This window comes from Cygnus olor, chromosome 1 (assembly GCF_009769625.2).
Source record: "Cygnus olor isolate bCygOlo1 chromosome 1, bCygOlo1.pri.v2, whole genome shotgun sequence".
NCBI classification, from domain to species: domain Eukaryota; kingdom Metazoa; phylum Chordata; class Aves; order Anseriformes; family Anatidae; genus Cygnus; species Cygnus olor.
This window is the reverse complement of record NC_049169.1, coordinates 553,227-567,689: the sequence shown is the minus strand read 5'-3', so window position 1 is coordinate 567,689 and position 14,463 is coordinate 553,227. Positions and strand designations below refer to the sequence as shown.

The window sequence follows — 14,463 nt, the reverse complement described above, 5'->3', positions numbered from 1 at the left end:
GCGGTTCTCGCACTCTGAAGCTCGCTGTTCTCGTGTCACACTTCCCCACTCCCCTTCTGAGGGGCTACATATGCTTAAATGTGCTAGACTGAATTCAGAAGCAGGGTCTACCAGAAATGTAGCTTATGCATTGCAAGAATTGCAAGCACCCAGGGAAGCCAGATTCTGCCATTCTTACTACTAACTTTCAACCTGGGTACACCTTGAGAGCTTTTCCAGGTACCTCTAATACTGAGGAGGTGGGAGTACACAAGTTAACCAACTTGTCCAGCTCTAGCCTTCTGCATGAGTCTGCTGTTCTTTACCAAGACCTGCTTTGCTATGCTAACCATTTACTTGCCATACCGTGTTCTTTTCAGTTACAGTTCAGCTGTTGTCAAGGTTTAAAACTGCTTGTGAGAGAGAATGCTCAGGATGGCAGAAAGCCACATCTTGGCACAGTAGTACGGTGACCACCTGCGTTTTGGCTCTAATGTTTATTCTGTAATGTCCACCAGCATTCAAATTGCTTTGGCAACTATGCATTATATTACATCAGCAATTTCACCAAATGCTTGCAGATGTGGAGTCTGCTGGGAGAAAAAGGGAATATTTTGGCCAGTGAGCATTGAACTTTACATCTCATCACATTGTTCAGTCTATCGCTGTGTGATCAAAGCTGTGCTATTTTTGCTGAGCACTCTCTGAGGACTTTTAATACCATGGTAGCATAATGAACTGGAATCATGAAACAGGTTCAAAGAAAGACTGGACAAAGCCATGGAGGATATTTTTTGTGGGGGTACTATGCACACAGAGATCTCTGAGTTGAAGACACCCTTCCTGGGTGGTTATCCAAGAGAAACATCATCACCCTGTTTTCCCTGGACATCTGCTTATAGACAATGCTTAAGACAGGATCCTGCACTAGATGGAGCCATGGTTTGACTTGGTATAGACATTCTCATATTCTTAACAGCATGAGGATAAAAAAAAATAAATAAAGTTATGCCTTTATGCTTATTTCTACTTCTCACGTGGGAATAGCCAAGAGCTGAAACAAGGAAATTTATGCAGCATGGAGCTCTGTTACCATGTCCTATTACAGTACATGGTCTAGCACCATTAGAGCTTGTCTTTGGGATATGCTGACCATCCAGTGGACAGGCACTACAGTGTCGAGTTCAGAGATATTTCAGGAAATAAAACTGGAAAGTGTGTTCATCCTCAACTTGCTCAAAGTTTGCTCTGCAAAGAGCAGGCTTGCAAAGTGGCTGCCAGGCCAAAGGAGAATGTGACTGTGAAGCCACTGGTTGCTGCAAGTTCTTGGCTTTGACTGTGAACAGTTCTAGTTGTTCTACCTTCTGGGGCTACCAGAAGCCCCAAAAGCCTACAGTCCCTGATGTGATCTTTTAATGAGTTACAAGCAAAATATTTCAAGTGAAGGAAAGGTGAGGAGGTTAGTTAGATAATACAAGCATTTTTGCTGCATGGGTATTACTTTTGGTATTACTTTACATAGCTGCTTCTACGAGTATTCATTTTACTCTCTGCTCCCCACTTGATATTTTTCTCTACTGTAAGCATCTCTCCTGCATTTTTTTTTAATATGAGGTGGGAAGTACTTTGGAAAATGATATCCAAAGCCCTGTCAAGTTCAGTGACTAGCTGGACATCTCAAAAGGACCTAGACAGGCTAGAGGAACGGGTCAGAAGGAAATTCAGAGAATCACAGAATCACAGAACGGCTCAGGTTGGAAGGGACCTTAAAGATCATCTAGTTCCAACCCCTCTGCCATAGGCAGGGATGCCACCCACCAGATCAGGCTGCCCAGGGCCTCATCTGACCTGGTCTTGAACACCTCCAGGGATGGGGCATCCACAGCTTCTCTGGGCAACCTGTTCCAGTGCCTCACCACCTTCTGAGTGAAAAATTTCCTCCTAACCTCTATCTCCTCTATTTTACTTTAAAACCATTCCACCCTGTCCTGTCATTGTCTGCCTGAGCAAAATGTTGCTCTCCATCTTTTTATAAGCTCCCTTTAAATATAGAAAAGCTGTCAATAAGGTCACCCCAGAGCCTTCTCTTCTCCAGGCTGAACATCCCCAGCTCTCTCAGCCTTTCTTCACAGGAGAGGTGCTCCAGCCCTCTGATCAACCTTGTGGCCCTCCTCTGGACTTGCTCTAACAGCCCCACATCCTTCTTGTGCTGCGGGCATCAGACCTGGATGCAGGACTCCAGAGGGGACAGAGAGGGTCACAATCCCCTCCCTCCACCTGCTGCCCACCCCTCTTTTAATGCAGTCCAGGATGCAGTTGGCCTTCTGGGCTGCAGGCACACACTGCTGGCTCATGTCGAACTTTTCATCCACCAGAACCACCAAGTCCTTCTCTGCAGGGTTGCTCTCAATGAGTTCTCCCAGTCTGTACTCATGTCCAGGATTGCCCTGACCCAGGTGTAGCACCTTGCACTTGGACTTGTTGAACCTCATTAGGTTCACGTGGGCCCACTTCTCAAGCTTTTCCAGGTCCCTTTGGATGCCATCCCTTCATTCTGTTGTATCAATCGCACCACTCAGCTGGGTGTCATCTGAAAACTTGCTGAGGGTGCACTCGATCCCAGTGTCTATGTTGTTGATGAAGATATTGAAAAGCACCAGTCCCATGACAGACCCCTGAGGGACACCAGGTAGATAACATTGGTCTGTCTTCCCTTGTCAACTGATGCAGTCACTCCATCATAGAAGGCCACCAGATGGATCAGGCATGATTTGCCCTTGGGGAAGCCATGCTGGCTGTCTCAGATCACCTCCTTGTCCTGCATGTGCTTTGACAATGCCTCCAGGAGGATCTTCCCAAGCAGAGAGGTGAGGGTCACCGATCTGTAGCTCCTTGGGTTCTCCTTTCTACCCTTTTTGAAAATGGGAGCGATGTTTCCCTTTTCCAGTCACTGAGGACTTCACCAGACTGCCATGACTTTTCAAATATGATGGAGAGAGGCTTGGCAACTCATCATCCAGTTCCCTCAGGACTCTGGGATGCCTGTCGTCAGACCCCATGGACTTGTACCTGTTCAGTTACATCAGGTGGCCTCGAACCTCTTTTGCTTACAGTGGGTGGGACTTTGCTCCCCCATCCCTCATTCAGGAAAATGAGAGATGTGGGAAGTCTGACTGGCAGTGAAGACCGAGGCAAAGAGTACCTGTTGAGTACCTCAGCCTTCTCCATGTCAGTCGTTACCAGTTCTCCCTTCCCATTTATTAGAGGGGGTACGCTCTCCTTGTCCTCTCTTTTCTGGACAATGTACCTACAGAATCCCTTCTTGTTATTTTTTGCATCCCTTGCCAAGCTATGTTCCATGTGTGCCTTGGCTTTCCTGCTGCCATCCCTGCACATCCGGACAGCATCCCTTACTCTCCCCAGGCCAAGTGTCCCTGCTGCCACTGCCCATGCATCTCCTCCTTGCACCTCAGTCTGACCAGCAGGTCCTTGCTCAGCCTTTCTGCCCTCCCTGCTCTCTTTCTTACACTGGGGGATGAAGAGCTCTTGTGCTCTAAGGAAAACATCCTTAAAGAGTTGCCAGCTCTGTTCAGCTCCTTTGTCCCTAAGGACAGTGTTCCAGGGGATCTCGTCCACTAGGTCTTTAAATAGCTTGAAGTTTGCTCTTCAGAGGACCAGGGTCCTGACCGCTCTTCGCCAGGCCTACATTCCTCAAGATCACAAAGTTAACCAGGGTGCGGTCACTGCAGCCCAGACTGCCTCCAATCTTAACCTCTTTAAAGAATTTGTCTGCACTGGTGAGCACCAGGTCCAGAAACGCTTCTCCTCTGGGTGGTTTGTCTAATACCTGTACCAGGCAGTTATCCTCAACGCACTCTAGGAATCTCCTGGATTGCTCATGAAATTCATGAATTTCAACAAGGACAAATGCAAAGTCCTGCACCAAGAAGGAACCCCTTGACACCAGAAAGGCTGGGGACTGACTGGCTGGGAAGCAACTCTGGCATCTTGGTAGTCAGCAAACTGAACAAGGGCTGGCCATGTGCCTTGGCAGCAAAGGCCTACAGCATCCCTGGCTGCGTGAACAAGAGCCACTGCAACAGGCAGAGCAAGAAGATTGTCCCTCTTATTCACCACTCATGAGATAGCACCTACAAGACTGTGTCCAATTTTGGGGCTCAAGGAACACCTCAAGAAACTGAACTAAGTTCAGCTGAGAGCCACCACAATGATCAGGGCTGGAGCTCTTGCTGTGCCTGGGGAGGCTGAGTGATCTGGGCTTGTTCAGCCTGCAGAAGAAATGGCTTTGGGGGGACCTAACAGTGGCCTTCCTATACCAACAAGGAGGTTATCAAGAAGGTGAAGCCAGGCTTCTCACAGTGGTAGGTGGTGGAAAGACAAAAGGCCAAGGTGCAGGAACGAGGGGGAATAGGCAAAACTGAAATGAAATCAGTTTCAGAGTGGATAAAAAGATAAATTTTATGATGAGGACAGTCAAGCAGCAGAACAGGCTGCTCAGGAAGGTTGTGCACTTTCCATCCTTGGAGGTTTTCAGGACCAGACTGGATAAAACCCTGAACAACACGATCCAATCTCATAATTAACCCTGCTTTGAGCAGCAGGTTGGACTAGAGACCTCCCTTCCAAACTAAATTATCCTTTGATTCTACAACAGAGGAAGAGTGGCTTCATTCCAGTTCTGGTTCACAAGCTGACCATCCTGCTCCTAGAAATAGCGGGAATCATGTCTGTTCCCTGTGAAACTGAATGTCTCCCGTTGCTCCTCAGCAAGAAAATCAACACTCAGGAGAGATCACTGATGGGAGAGGTGGGAGGAAAGCAGAAGCTTGGCAGGCTTCTTCTTCACTACCTGCAACTCACCGTTCTGACATAGCTCCTCGTCTCACTGTATCTGTGTGCTCCGCCATCCAAGTCATGCATAAGCAACTACATCCATTTCCTCATCTGCCTCTCCTCCTCTCTCTGCAGCTTGCTCACTCTCTGTATTCTGTTGATGATACTGCCTCTACTCCACTTCTCCATTTCTCCCCCAGAATTGCAGAAAACTAGGGCAATGACTGTGGATCGAATCAAAGGCACATCTAGCCCTGTATGCCGCCCGACAGTGGCCAACAATAACTGCCAGAGGAAGCACATAAGAACACAGCAAGCATGCAGTGCTGCTTTGCGCCTCCCAAATACTCTGTCAGCTTCCAGCAATTTACTGATCAAGAGCTGGCTGAGTCAGACTGCATTTGTATTTAACCCTTGGTAGACGTTCTTCCGTGCACTTGTCACTGCTCTTTAAACTCAGGCAAATTTCTAGCGCCCACAGTAACCTGCAGCAAAGAGCTCCGTGGCTTACCAGCAATGTGTGTAGAATTACCTCCTTCCCTTTCTTTCGAACCTCCCTCTATTGCCCATCTGGCTTGTAAAGACCTTTTCATTAGGCTTTCTTTGAATTGGGTTGCTGTGTTATTATGCTCTCTTATTCAAATCTTTCACTACCCATTCCTACTGTGATAGCAAAAGAATGAAGTAAACCAACCTTTTTTTAAACCTTGCTCACGTAAATATATTATCTGGTAAATCCAGTCATACTGAGTAAATTCTAGCTATCTCTCTAAAATCTGATTTAGACAATATTTGCCCTAAAGCTAGTATCATCCCAATGCTACCCAGACTCAAATGTGCTTAATCTTTATTAAAATTATTAATGAATTACAAGCAATATTCTCTCTGTAATTCACTGCTGATTAAACTGTGATCAAATCACAATTGTGACCAAATCACCCCTTTAAGCTATGTAAAATACAGTCTTCATTACAGAAGGAAACTCCTCACCGATGTTTCAATGTGATCACACAGGCAAAGTGAAACCTCTCCCTTAACATGGAGAAGCATCTGTTTATAGTTAAGCACGAGGCTAATCATTACTGAGCTTTACTTACTGTCTACGCAGGATATAGATCTGCTCAGGGAGTCTCTGAAGTTAAACAAAGGCAACCAATAATCCCTTGGGAGCAGGCTTAAAACCTGATGTCTTGATTAAGTACTGAATTTATGAATTGCATTCAGCCCTTTAGGAGAGGGTTGGACTCTACATGGACCCCTCCAGAGATATAGAGCACCCAGCCATATGGAAATCCCTTCAGTGAAAGCAGTGCTGGGAACAAGGGTCCTCCTAAAAGATTAGATACCAGACACAAGACTTGTGAAACCATCCTGGTAGCTTTTATCTTGATGAAATGGAGACAGAATCTGTCTGAGCTTATGTAAAATACTAGTAGCTAAAAGCACGGCTCTCTTATCCAACCCCATTTCTATGCCTCAAATGCTAACAGTTAATTACCCGTAGTAAACGTTCATTTTTCACTTCTATCTTAACATTTGCCTGCTGATAAATGCTTCATCAGGTAACGGGCAGACCACAGCCCAAGAGATGGGCTGTCTGTAGAAGCAGGAGCCTGACCAACTCCTGCAGCACTTGGAGCCCTTCCACAAGACTCACGGGCACGTAAGAGCAGAGCAGCTCCCTGTTGCCTTGTGCACCCACAAACCAGCACAGCAGCTGGCAAGGGAAGTCTCCCCATCACGAGCCTAAGATTCTCTCCAGCACACGGCACAAGGGGAAGCTCCTTTAAATTTGTAACACCTGAACGATCATCCTTTCATCCTGCCTGATCCCGACCTAGCAATTACCAGCTTGCCATTCGATCTCCTCTGTCACGGGGAACACGTGCGTCTGAGCTCTTTGTCTGCAGGCACGCTTCACTGGCAGGGACTGTGTGCTGCCGCCTCCCCCAGACCCCGTCCCCGTTCCACACACCCGTGCTCTGCCACCGAGCATGAAACCTTGTCAGCTATTCTAGGTTCTGCAGAGGGACGGTGGAGGTGAGGCTGATCACTGAGAAAAGAGCTGTCTGTCACCAACGGCACGACCCTTTGTGTGCTGCCTCTGACCTCCTTCCTGCCGCCTCACAGGGTTCATATTCCAGGTTCTTAAACGGGAAACTAAACTTCCCCAACGAATAAACAGATCTGTCCCTTCACTAGCTGCAGGATCTCTCAGTTTCATTCAAACACACACTGTACCTTGTAGTAGGGTGCACACACACTTCCTACAAGGAGCAGCGAGACCTCACCAGGATCACCCATAACCTACAGAGGTCGGCACATGCAGGAACAAAGAGCCTGGGTCAAGCCAGGAGCCCTCCGGTGACCAGGAGGGACCAGCAGAGACCTCTGTCCCTGAGCACCGCGGGACAATGGCTCTCGGAGGAGAATCACGCTGCTGCGTGCATGCCTAAAGCGCAGCTTGGTGATCCCAAGCCTCATGGCAACCCCTCTGCAATTCACAGCGCGCACAATGCGTTATTAATCTCTAAGGAAAGCACAATAACTCTCCATAGTGCTTTTGGGCCTGTTGCCATAACAGCCTAAAACCCTGTGAGAATGTAACTCTGCGCATTAATTTGGGAGAGCTAATGAGGTTACTCTCTCCAGCTCACACCCCGGCAGCCCAGCCTTACCCTCCCCATGCAGGGAGGGCCGAGCAGCGCCCAAAGCTGCCCCGTGCCACAGTACTGAGGTGCCAGGTGCCGGTGCTGGGCTCATTTTTGGAAGGGGAAAACGGGCGAGCGTTACAGCCCTTGGCTTCGCTCGGCTTGCAGCACCTCCAGGCAACAACAGAAACCCGGCCGGGAGGAAGATGAGGGAAGTCACCAGCACATCAGAGAGCAGTGAAATAGAGGGTGCTGGGGGGGCTGGCACTGTGCAAGGTTCAAATTGCAGCGAGGGTGAGCTTGAAAGCCTGCGTAGAGAAGGGGAATGAAAGCACTGGGAGCTCATCCAGGTCTTTACAGAGACGGACGGTCCTGAAACTGCACGGGGAGAGGTCTTGTGCCACCCGTGCCTCTGCCAACCCCTCCCTCACGCTGAGCCCGGGGGGATCTGGCATCCCCAGCAGCCCCGAGCACCCCAGTGGCCCCGAGCTCCCCGGGTGCCCGCACCCTCAGCAGCCCTGGTGCTTCCCCCCGGCAGGGCACATGCACTGCTTTTCTCCTTGCAGAAACACCTTCCACAGCGTTTTGCATTGGCTCGGGGGGAGACTCAGCGCGTACCGAAACCGTTCTGCAGACATTCAAGTGTTTTTAACTTCTGATGCTGGAGCAGATGGCATGGCAGCTATCTTGGAAGTCTGACAGAGATCTTTTTGATCAGCCTCCCCGCTGCAATGCATTTCTTTCTTCACATTTTTCTTGAAACATCTCTTCTGCTTTCCTTGTAGCAAGTGAAGGGTTAATTACCTTTGTCTCAAGAAATATTTAGATGAAAACATGAAATATTTTGATCTTTTGTCACAAGTCCCCGGGAATCTGAAACAGCTGTGCTTGTGGAGCATGTGCAATATGCAAATAATTCAGAGCAATTCTTCACCAAAATAAAACCAACAAACCAAACCAGCCAACCCCTGCTTATTTTTCATCTAGTTCTTTGCTGTTGGTAGAGATTTTTATGATGAAGTCAACTGACTGTACATCGTATGAGCCTGTCACTGTGGGTGTGAAATGACAGCTCAAGAAGGACTTCTAAAACAAGTCAATTGCAACCCAATTTCTAATGTTTGGCTGTTTTCTATTTTAACTTATTTGGAATTCCACAAAAATTAGCTGATTTCTAAGAGGCACTGCTTTTGGTGTGCATTGTAGCAGACAAGCTGGAAGCCAGAAGTTGCTGTCCCCTCCTCAGTGGAATTGCTTCCATTTTGTGCAGACAGATACCTTTCTTAGACTGAGCATAATTAAAAGCTATTTGTAATTTTTTTTCCTGCATTTATTGTTAGGTCATGCTTGGATGCTGTGCTTGTGACAGCTGCAGCCATTCCAGCTCAGAACAGGCAATCTCCAGGTCTGCTTTTAATCTTCCCTGATGCAGATTAAATCTAGCATTTCTAACCCCTTGTTGCATGAGGCTGTACGGGCTGGAAATCCCACACAGGGATCGGGCTCCCAGGTTCCAGGTGCTGAACAAAAAAGACACACGTAGGACATTATGCTCTGTGCTTATGAGCATACAAACCCTACACACAACCCTCAAGCCTTACAGTTGTATAAACCCTACAGACTTCAAATTCTTCTTAGGAAGAAATTCTTCACTGAGAGGGTGGTCAGGCACGGGAACAGGCTCCCCAGGTCTGTGGTGATGGCACCGAGCCTGCTGGAGTTCAAGAAGTGAACACTCTCAGACACACAGTCTGATTTTTGGGTGGTCCTGTGTGGACCCAGGAGCGGGACGATCCTTGTGGGTCCCTTCCAACTCGGGATATTCCATGACTCTATGAGGTTGGTGAGACCCTGGCACAGGCTACCCCGAGGAGCTGTGGGAGCCCCATCCCTGGCAGTGCCCACGACCAGGTTGGACGGGGCTTTGGGCAGCCTGGGCTGGTGGGAGGTGTCCCTGCCCATGGCAGGGGTTGGAATGAGATGGGCTTTAAGGTCCTTTCCCACCCAAACCACTCTATGATCCTATGATTCTGTAATTCTTCCCACAGTTCTCTGCATGCAGATATCCTTGACAGAATACCTGCTCTACAAGCATCAGGGGTAGGTTTAGATGGATTTCTTGAACCATTGACTCTGCTTTCACAAGTAAAAAGGAGCTCCTTACAGGCAAGTATCTTGTATTTAATGAATACTTTTCCAGTTTATGATCTATTATTGAGCTGAGATGCTATTTCACACAACAGTTCCCCTTTAAAATGATTTCCAGCTGTTGTGGCTTGATCGTTCTGCTTAAAAGCATTTTCACAAACATTCTCACAAATAAAATAAACTTCTAGGATAGAGTTTGCAAAACAGACATGCAGTTTAGACACCACTGGCCACTACAATGCTGGTCCGCCAAGTAGCAGACAGTGGAGATTTCTGCATTGTTAACATGCAAGGCTAGATGAGACGACTCCTACCCTACATGTGCTACTGGTAGTTTTTACCTTCATGAGAGGATTAACTTGTTATATCTGCTCTAGCCAGATGCAAGTACATGGGTCACTGCTGTGGTGACCCAAGGTACCGAGGCAGTCAGGTCGTCTCCCTTTTCATCATGTCCATCAGCATTTTTGCAACATATAAACTACTAATTAATGCCTGCATTTGCTTCCAACATTGCATCTTATCATTTGCTCAACCTCAGGCTTTATTTCAGCTCTTCAGTTACAGCAGCTTTACGCCTGTATATTCTATGGTGTGACAGCAGCTTTATCAACATGGTATATAAGTACACACGCTAGGGCAGTCCATTAAACACCCACTCTTTTTTTTTTTTAAAGATTATCTCTTTAGTTTGTTTTTCAGATTTATCATACACGCATTTAATTATCTGTAGCTTTCTACTACTCTCAGACCAATCTCACGTGGGACTACAGGTAGCAGCTGCTCTCATACAAACACAAATGTGAGGCACATATGTACAGCAATTCTGTGCCCTTGTACATATAAAAGTACATTTTGAATATGAATCCTTGCCTTTTTCAAATATTTTTACATTCTTGCTGGGGTTATGCTGCTCTCAGCTGCGTATCTAAACAGAATTTACTTTCTATTCATTTATGTGTGTGTTAAACACACAATCTGTTTTGGCATCACCACTGCTATCAAAAGGGTTACTTAAAATTAACACTTAGCACACCACCTTCCCCTTGCCCCATAGCTCCAAGTGATAATGCACTCTCCCCAGCTCCAACCTACACAGCCCTCACACCTTGCTAACACTATGGATTCGTGTTATCACCCGGATGAAACCCACTGACACACAAGATCAAGAAAATGAGACCACCGTACTGCCCTTGTCCATCCTGCCCATCCTCCAATCGCCTTCCTCCAGCATATTTTTGGTTTCAGTTGCACCATAAACCTTTTGGGACAGGGGACAGGGTCTAAATGTCCTGACATAGTCCATAGATGACGGCTTGTTACAGACCCTGTCATGTTTATCCTTAGAAAATATGCATTTGCTCCCTGCTCTGTCATCTGAGCCTGTTACAGCTCATGGCCTAATGCTCAACCCCCCACGTTCAGCACACGGCACTCCCAGCCCAACCACAACACGGGCAGACAGAAAATCACCCACCAGTCTTCACTTGCAAGCACAGAGAATGGGAGAAACGTCTTATCCCTTGCAGTTCTATAAAGAGAATCAGCAAAAGAGGGACCTCTGGAGGTCTCTAGTCCAGCCTTCTGCTCAGAGCAGGGCTAGTGTCAGTGTTAGAGCAGGTTCTCAAGACACACGCAGCCTTCAAACTACAAATCACATCAAGCATCCCCTCTTAAAAGATCTTCAGATACAAGACAGTAGAGGGCTGAGTCCTTCCTGCTGCTTCTCATGCAGGCATGAATGCTCCCTGGAAATGACCTTTCCTCTTTAGGAACAGATTTCCCCCCAGTTTGCCTTACCTACAGATTTTGTCCTCGGAATTCCTTTGCGTAGTGAAACATGGGGCTTATCAGCTCCTGCAAGGACCCCCGAATGTGCTGCCATACCCTGGCGTTCAAAGAGTGACTGTAGAAGAGAAAAAAAAAAAAAGGAAATTTCCATTCTGGACATCAGCAAGAATCAGCTGAAAGGAAACAATACTTCACCTCAGCCCACCTGATGCTCCCAGCTGCAGAGTTCCCAACCCCACATCTGTCTGCACGCCAGACCCTGACCCCGCAGCTCCACACCCGCAGGCAGGTCCCGGGACAGCTTTAGGAGGGGCTGCTTCCTTAGGAACAGGCTCTGCCCCCTGCCTCGCTTCTGCCTCCAGCACTCCCCCTTCAGCTCTTCCCAAGGCAGAGTGCCCGGGACCCTGTGTGGCTGCCCTGGGGGTTAACCCTCCCTGCTCCTGCTGCCAGGCCCTGGTGGCATGCAGCACCTGGGGACATGCAGCACCTCCCTGGTGACCCTGCTCCAGAGCAGCAGCCTTCCTCTGTGGGAAGGCTTCAGGCAGGCCAGTCTCTGCTCAGATCCAGCCTGTCCCATTTTATCTCCTGCTCCAGAAGCTGCCTCCCACCGCCTGCAGCACGCGTTCACAATCCAGATAGCCTGGAGCTCGCATCCCCACTCCTACTGCATCCATGTTTCCCCTCAGAGACTGCCTTTTTCTCTTCGATTCCTCCTAATTTTCAGCTTCACATCCAGAAAACTGCAGCCAGCTTAAGCTCTCCGACTCAGCTCTCCACACTCTTGATCTGTTCTGATGTCCCTCCCGCTGCCAATCCTGTACTTGTGCACAAAACGCCCAGGTCAGCTCCTCCACCCCCAGCTGGGCTCCTGCTCTCTGCAGCTCTGTCTCCCCCCAGCCTCTCCCCCTCGGGAAGCCCCCCTCCCCAGTGCAGGTCCTTTGCTGCAGGCATCCAGCAGGTGACCCAGCACAACGTGCCCTTCCCTTGCCCACCGCAAGCCCTCCTCTCTCACACTGATTTCTGCTGGCGTGATGCGCCGGCTTGTTGGTCGCTGCTTCACAGTGGCTGCCCTAGAATCTGCTTCGACAATGTCTGCTCTCAGTGAGGGCTCGGCTGCTGCCAAAATCTCATCCAGTTTTTCTGAAAATCCAAACATAGAAGCAAACCAGTTAGCAAGGGCCATTGCACCAGGGCAGCTCTCCTATGACAAGCCCGTCCTCTGCAGCACGACTAAGCAGAGCGTGAGCTTCCGCTTAGCGAACATTGTTCGTGGGCCTGTTGAAAACAGACTGAGGACACGTCTGCTCATCCTCCTAATCCCCAGAGCCCTGCAGATGAAGACCTTGGTGGCTCTGGAGCAGCACCCCCCTCCCACTGCACAACCAAGCCCTGACCTCGCTCCACGGGGGACCCGCAGACAGCAGCTCCGCGCTCCCACCCCGGCTGCAGTGGACGCCCCTGTGCAGCCCACCCAGCACCTGGGGGTCCGACTTGCCCACGCTCGGCTCTGGGGTCTGCTCCCAGCTGCGCAGAGCTGTGTGGAAGCTTGCACCCTTTGATTAAAGGAGCACATTTTTGCCCAGCAAACTCTTGATATTCAAAATCAGTGATGGTGAAGTTTTTGATAACCAGAATGAGATCAAATTCCCCCAAATTGGGTTACAGGGTGGGGTGAGGCAAGCAGCTGTGCTACTCCAGACAAGGGGAAACCCAGGTGTCCCAGGGAACACAGGCTAGGCAGAAGACCGCAGCAGAGTGCGGCACTCCTTGGGACGCCAAGGGAGTCAGCCTGGCTCCAGCTCAACCAGTTCCATTCCATTGTTAGGTGGAGACAAACTGGGATGTTTTCTCCCTGGGTGGACTAATTAATGCAGCTGATGGAAGTAACCTGGCCCCATGCACAGCCAATGCTCCTGGGTCCAGGAGCTCCAGTTAAGCTCGGGACCACCCGAGTGGTACAGCAGCATCTGCCTGCGGTGCTGCCACAGCCATGCCATGGCCAGCCCTGGAGCCTGGCCTGGATCCTGACCCACACACAGGCTTCCAGACTTGGGCTTGGCCCTGCCTCATCACCATGGGCCTGCCTGGAGATCTTGGCTACGTCTGACCCTGGTTACCCTCACAAGACCAGATCCTGACCCAGCTCCTGCCTAACCTCAGATCTGCCCCATCGCTGCAAACCCACAGAGCTGCGTCATTCTGCACTTCTCACACCACTCGTGCCAGGAGGGACCGATTACCCCCTCAGACATGGCACCAGCTCTGGCTGCCACTGGGACTACCTGCCAGGGGTACTAAGACATCCTGAAACAAAGGACATTGTAAAGGGCAGCAGGCAGATGCTGGCCACCATCACCATTGACCCTTTCTGAGCTTCCTCCACATGCAGCCAGACAGGGTCCAGCAGAGCCGAGCTAACAAAGCCTGCTGGGCTGGCGCTCAGCCCGTGCAGGATTCGTTTGGGTTGGGCCACCCCCACTCCTACGGCTGCTGGGGCCTGGCAGGGTTCACTCTGTCAGCTCCATGTCACAAACTGTGCCAGCTCTACCTTTTGAGGACAGCTGGCTCTGAAGTGTGGCCACCACATTGGTATGGTGCTGTGCTGAGGCTTACAGGTCTGTCTTGGCATCACGAAGACTGGATGACTCTACCCCCATGGCACAGCTAACCCACAGTTCCAGTAAACTGCACAGGGAGAGGGGGGAACCACGTGCAGCATTTGTCCCGTAAGGCTGACGAGCTCCGCCTGAGGTCAGGGAAAGGCTTGCAACCTTCTCGGCTCCTCCCAGCCTGGCTGGTCCAGTTAGGACTGCAAAATACCACCTGTGTGGTGTGGGAGCTGCTGATCCTAGTGACCCAAGTGACCTGGAGAGCTCTGACCATCCTACAAACCCCTGCTCGGGGCTGGTGTGACTCACAGGCCAGCCTCAACACCTCTGCACCCCGTGGTCACAGCAGCTGCCCACCTGTCTTTGTATGACAGCATTCTCCAGTTATAAAACTAAAAATGAGTCCAGTCGCTGGAGGAGCGAGCCCTGTA

General features: G+C 49.6%; 1 protein-coding gene across 1 annotated transcript in view; it reads right to left on the bottom strand.

Moving 5' to 3' along the window:
* The window catches only part of SHANK3 (SH3 and multiple ankyrin repeat domains 3), a 385,179-nt gene that overhangs the window by 27,669 nt on the left and 343,047 nt on the right, over positions 1-14,463 (bottom strand). Inside the window, exons 23-24 of the mRNA XM_040544765.1 lie at positions 12,436-12,563; positions 11,433-11,538 (exon numbers count right to left, since the gene is read on the bottom strand). Of these exons, the coding sequence (XP_040400699.1) occupies positions 11,433-11,538; positions 12,436-12,563 (234 nt within the window). The remainder of the gene's footprint in view (positions 1-11,432; positions 11,539-12,435; positions 12,564-14,463) is intronic.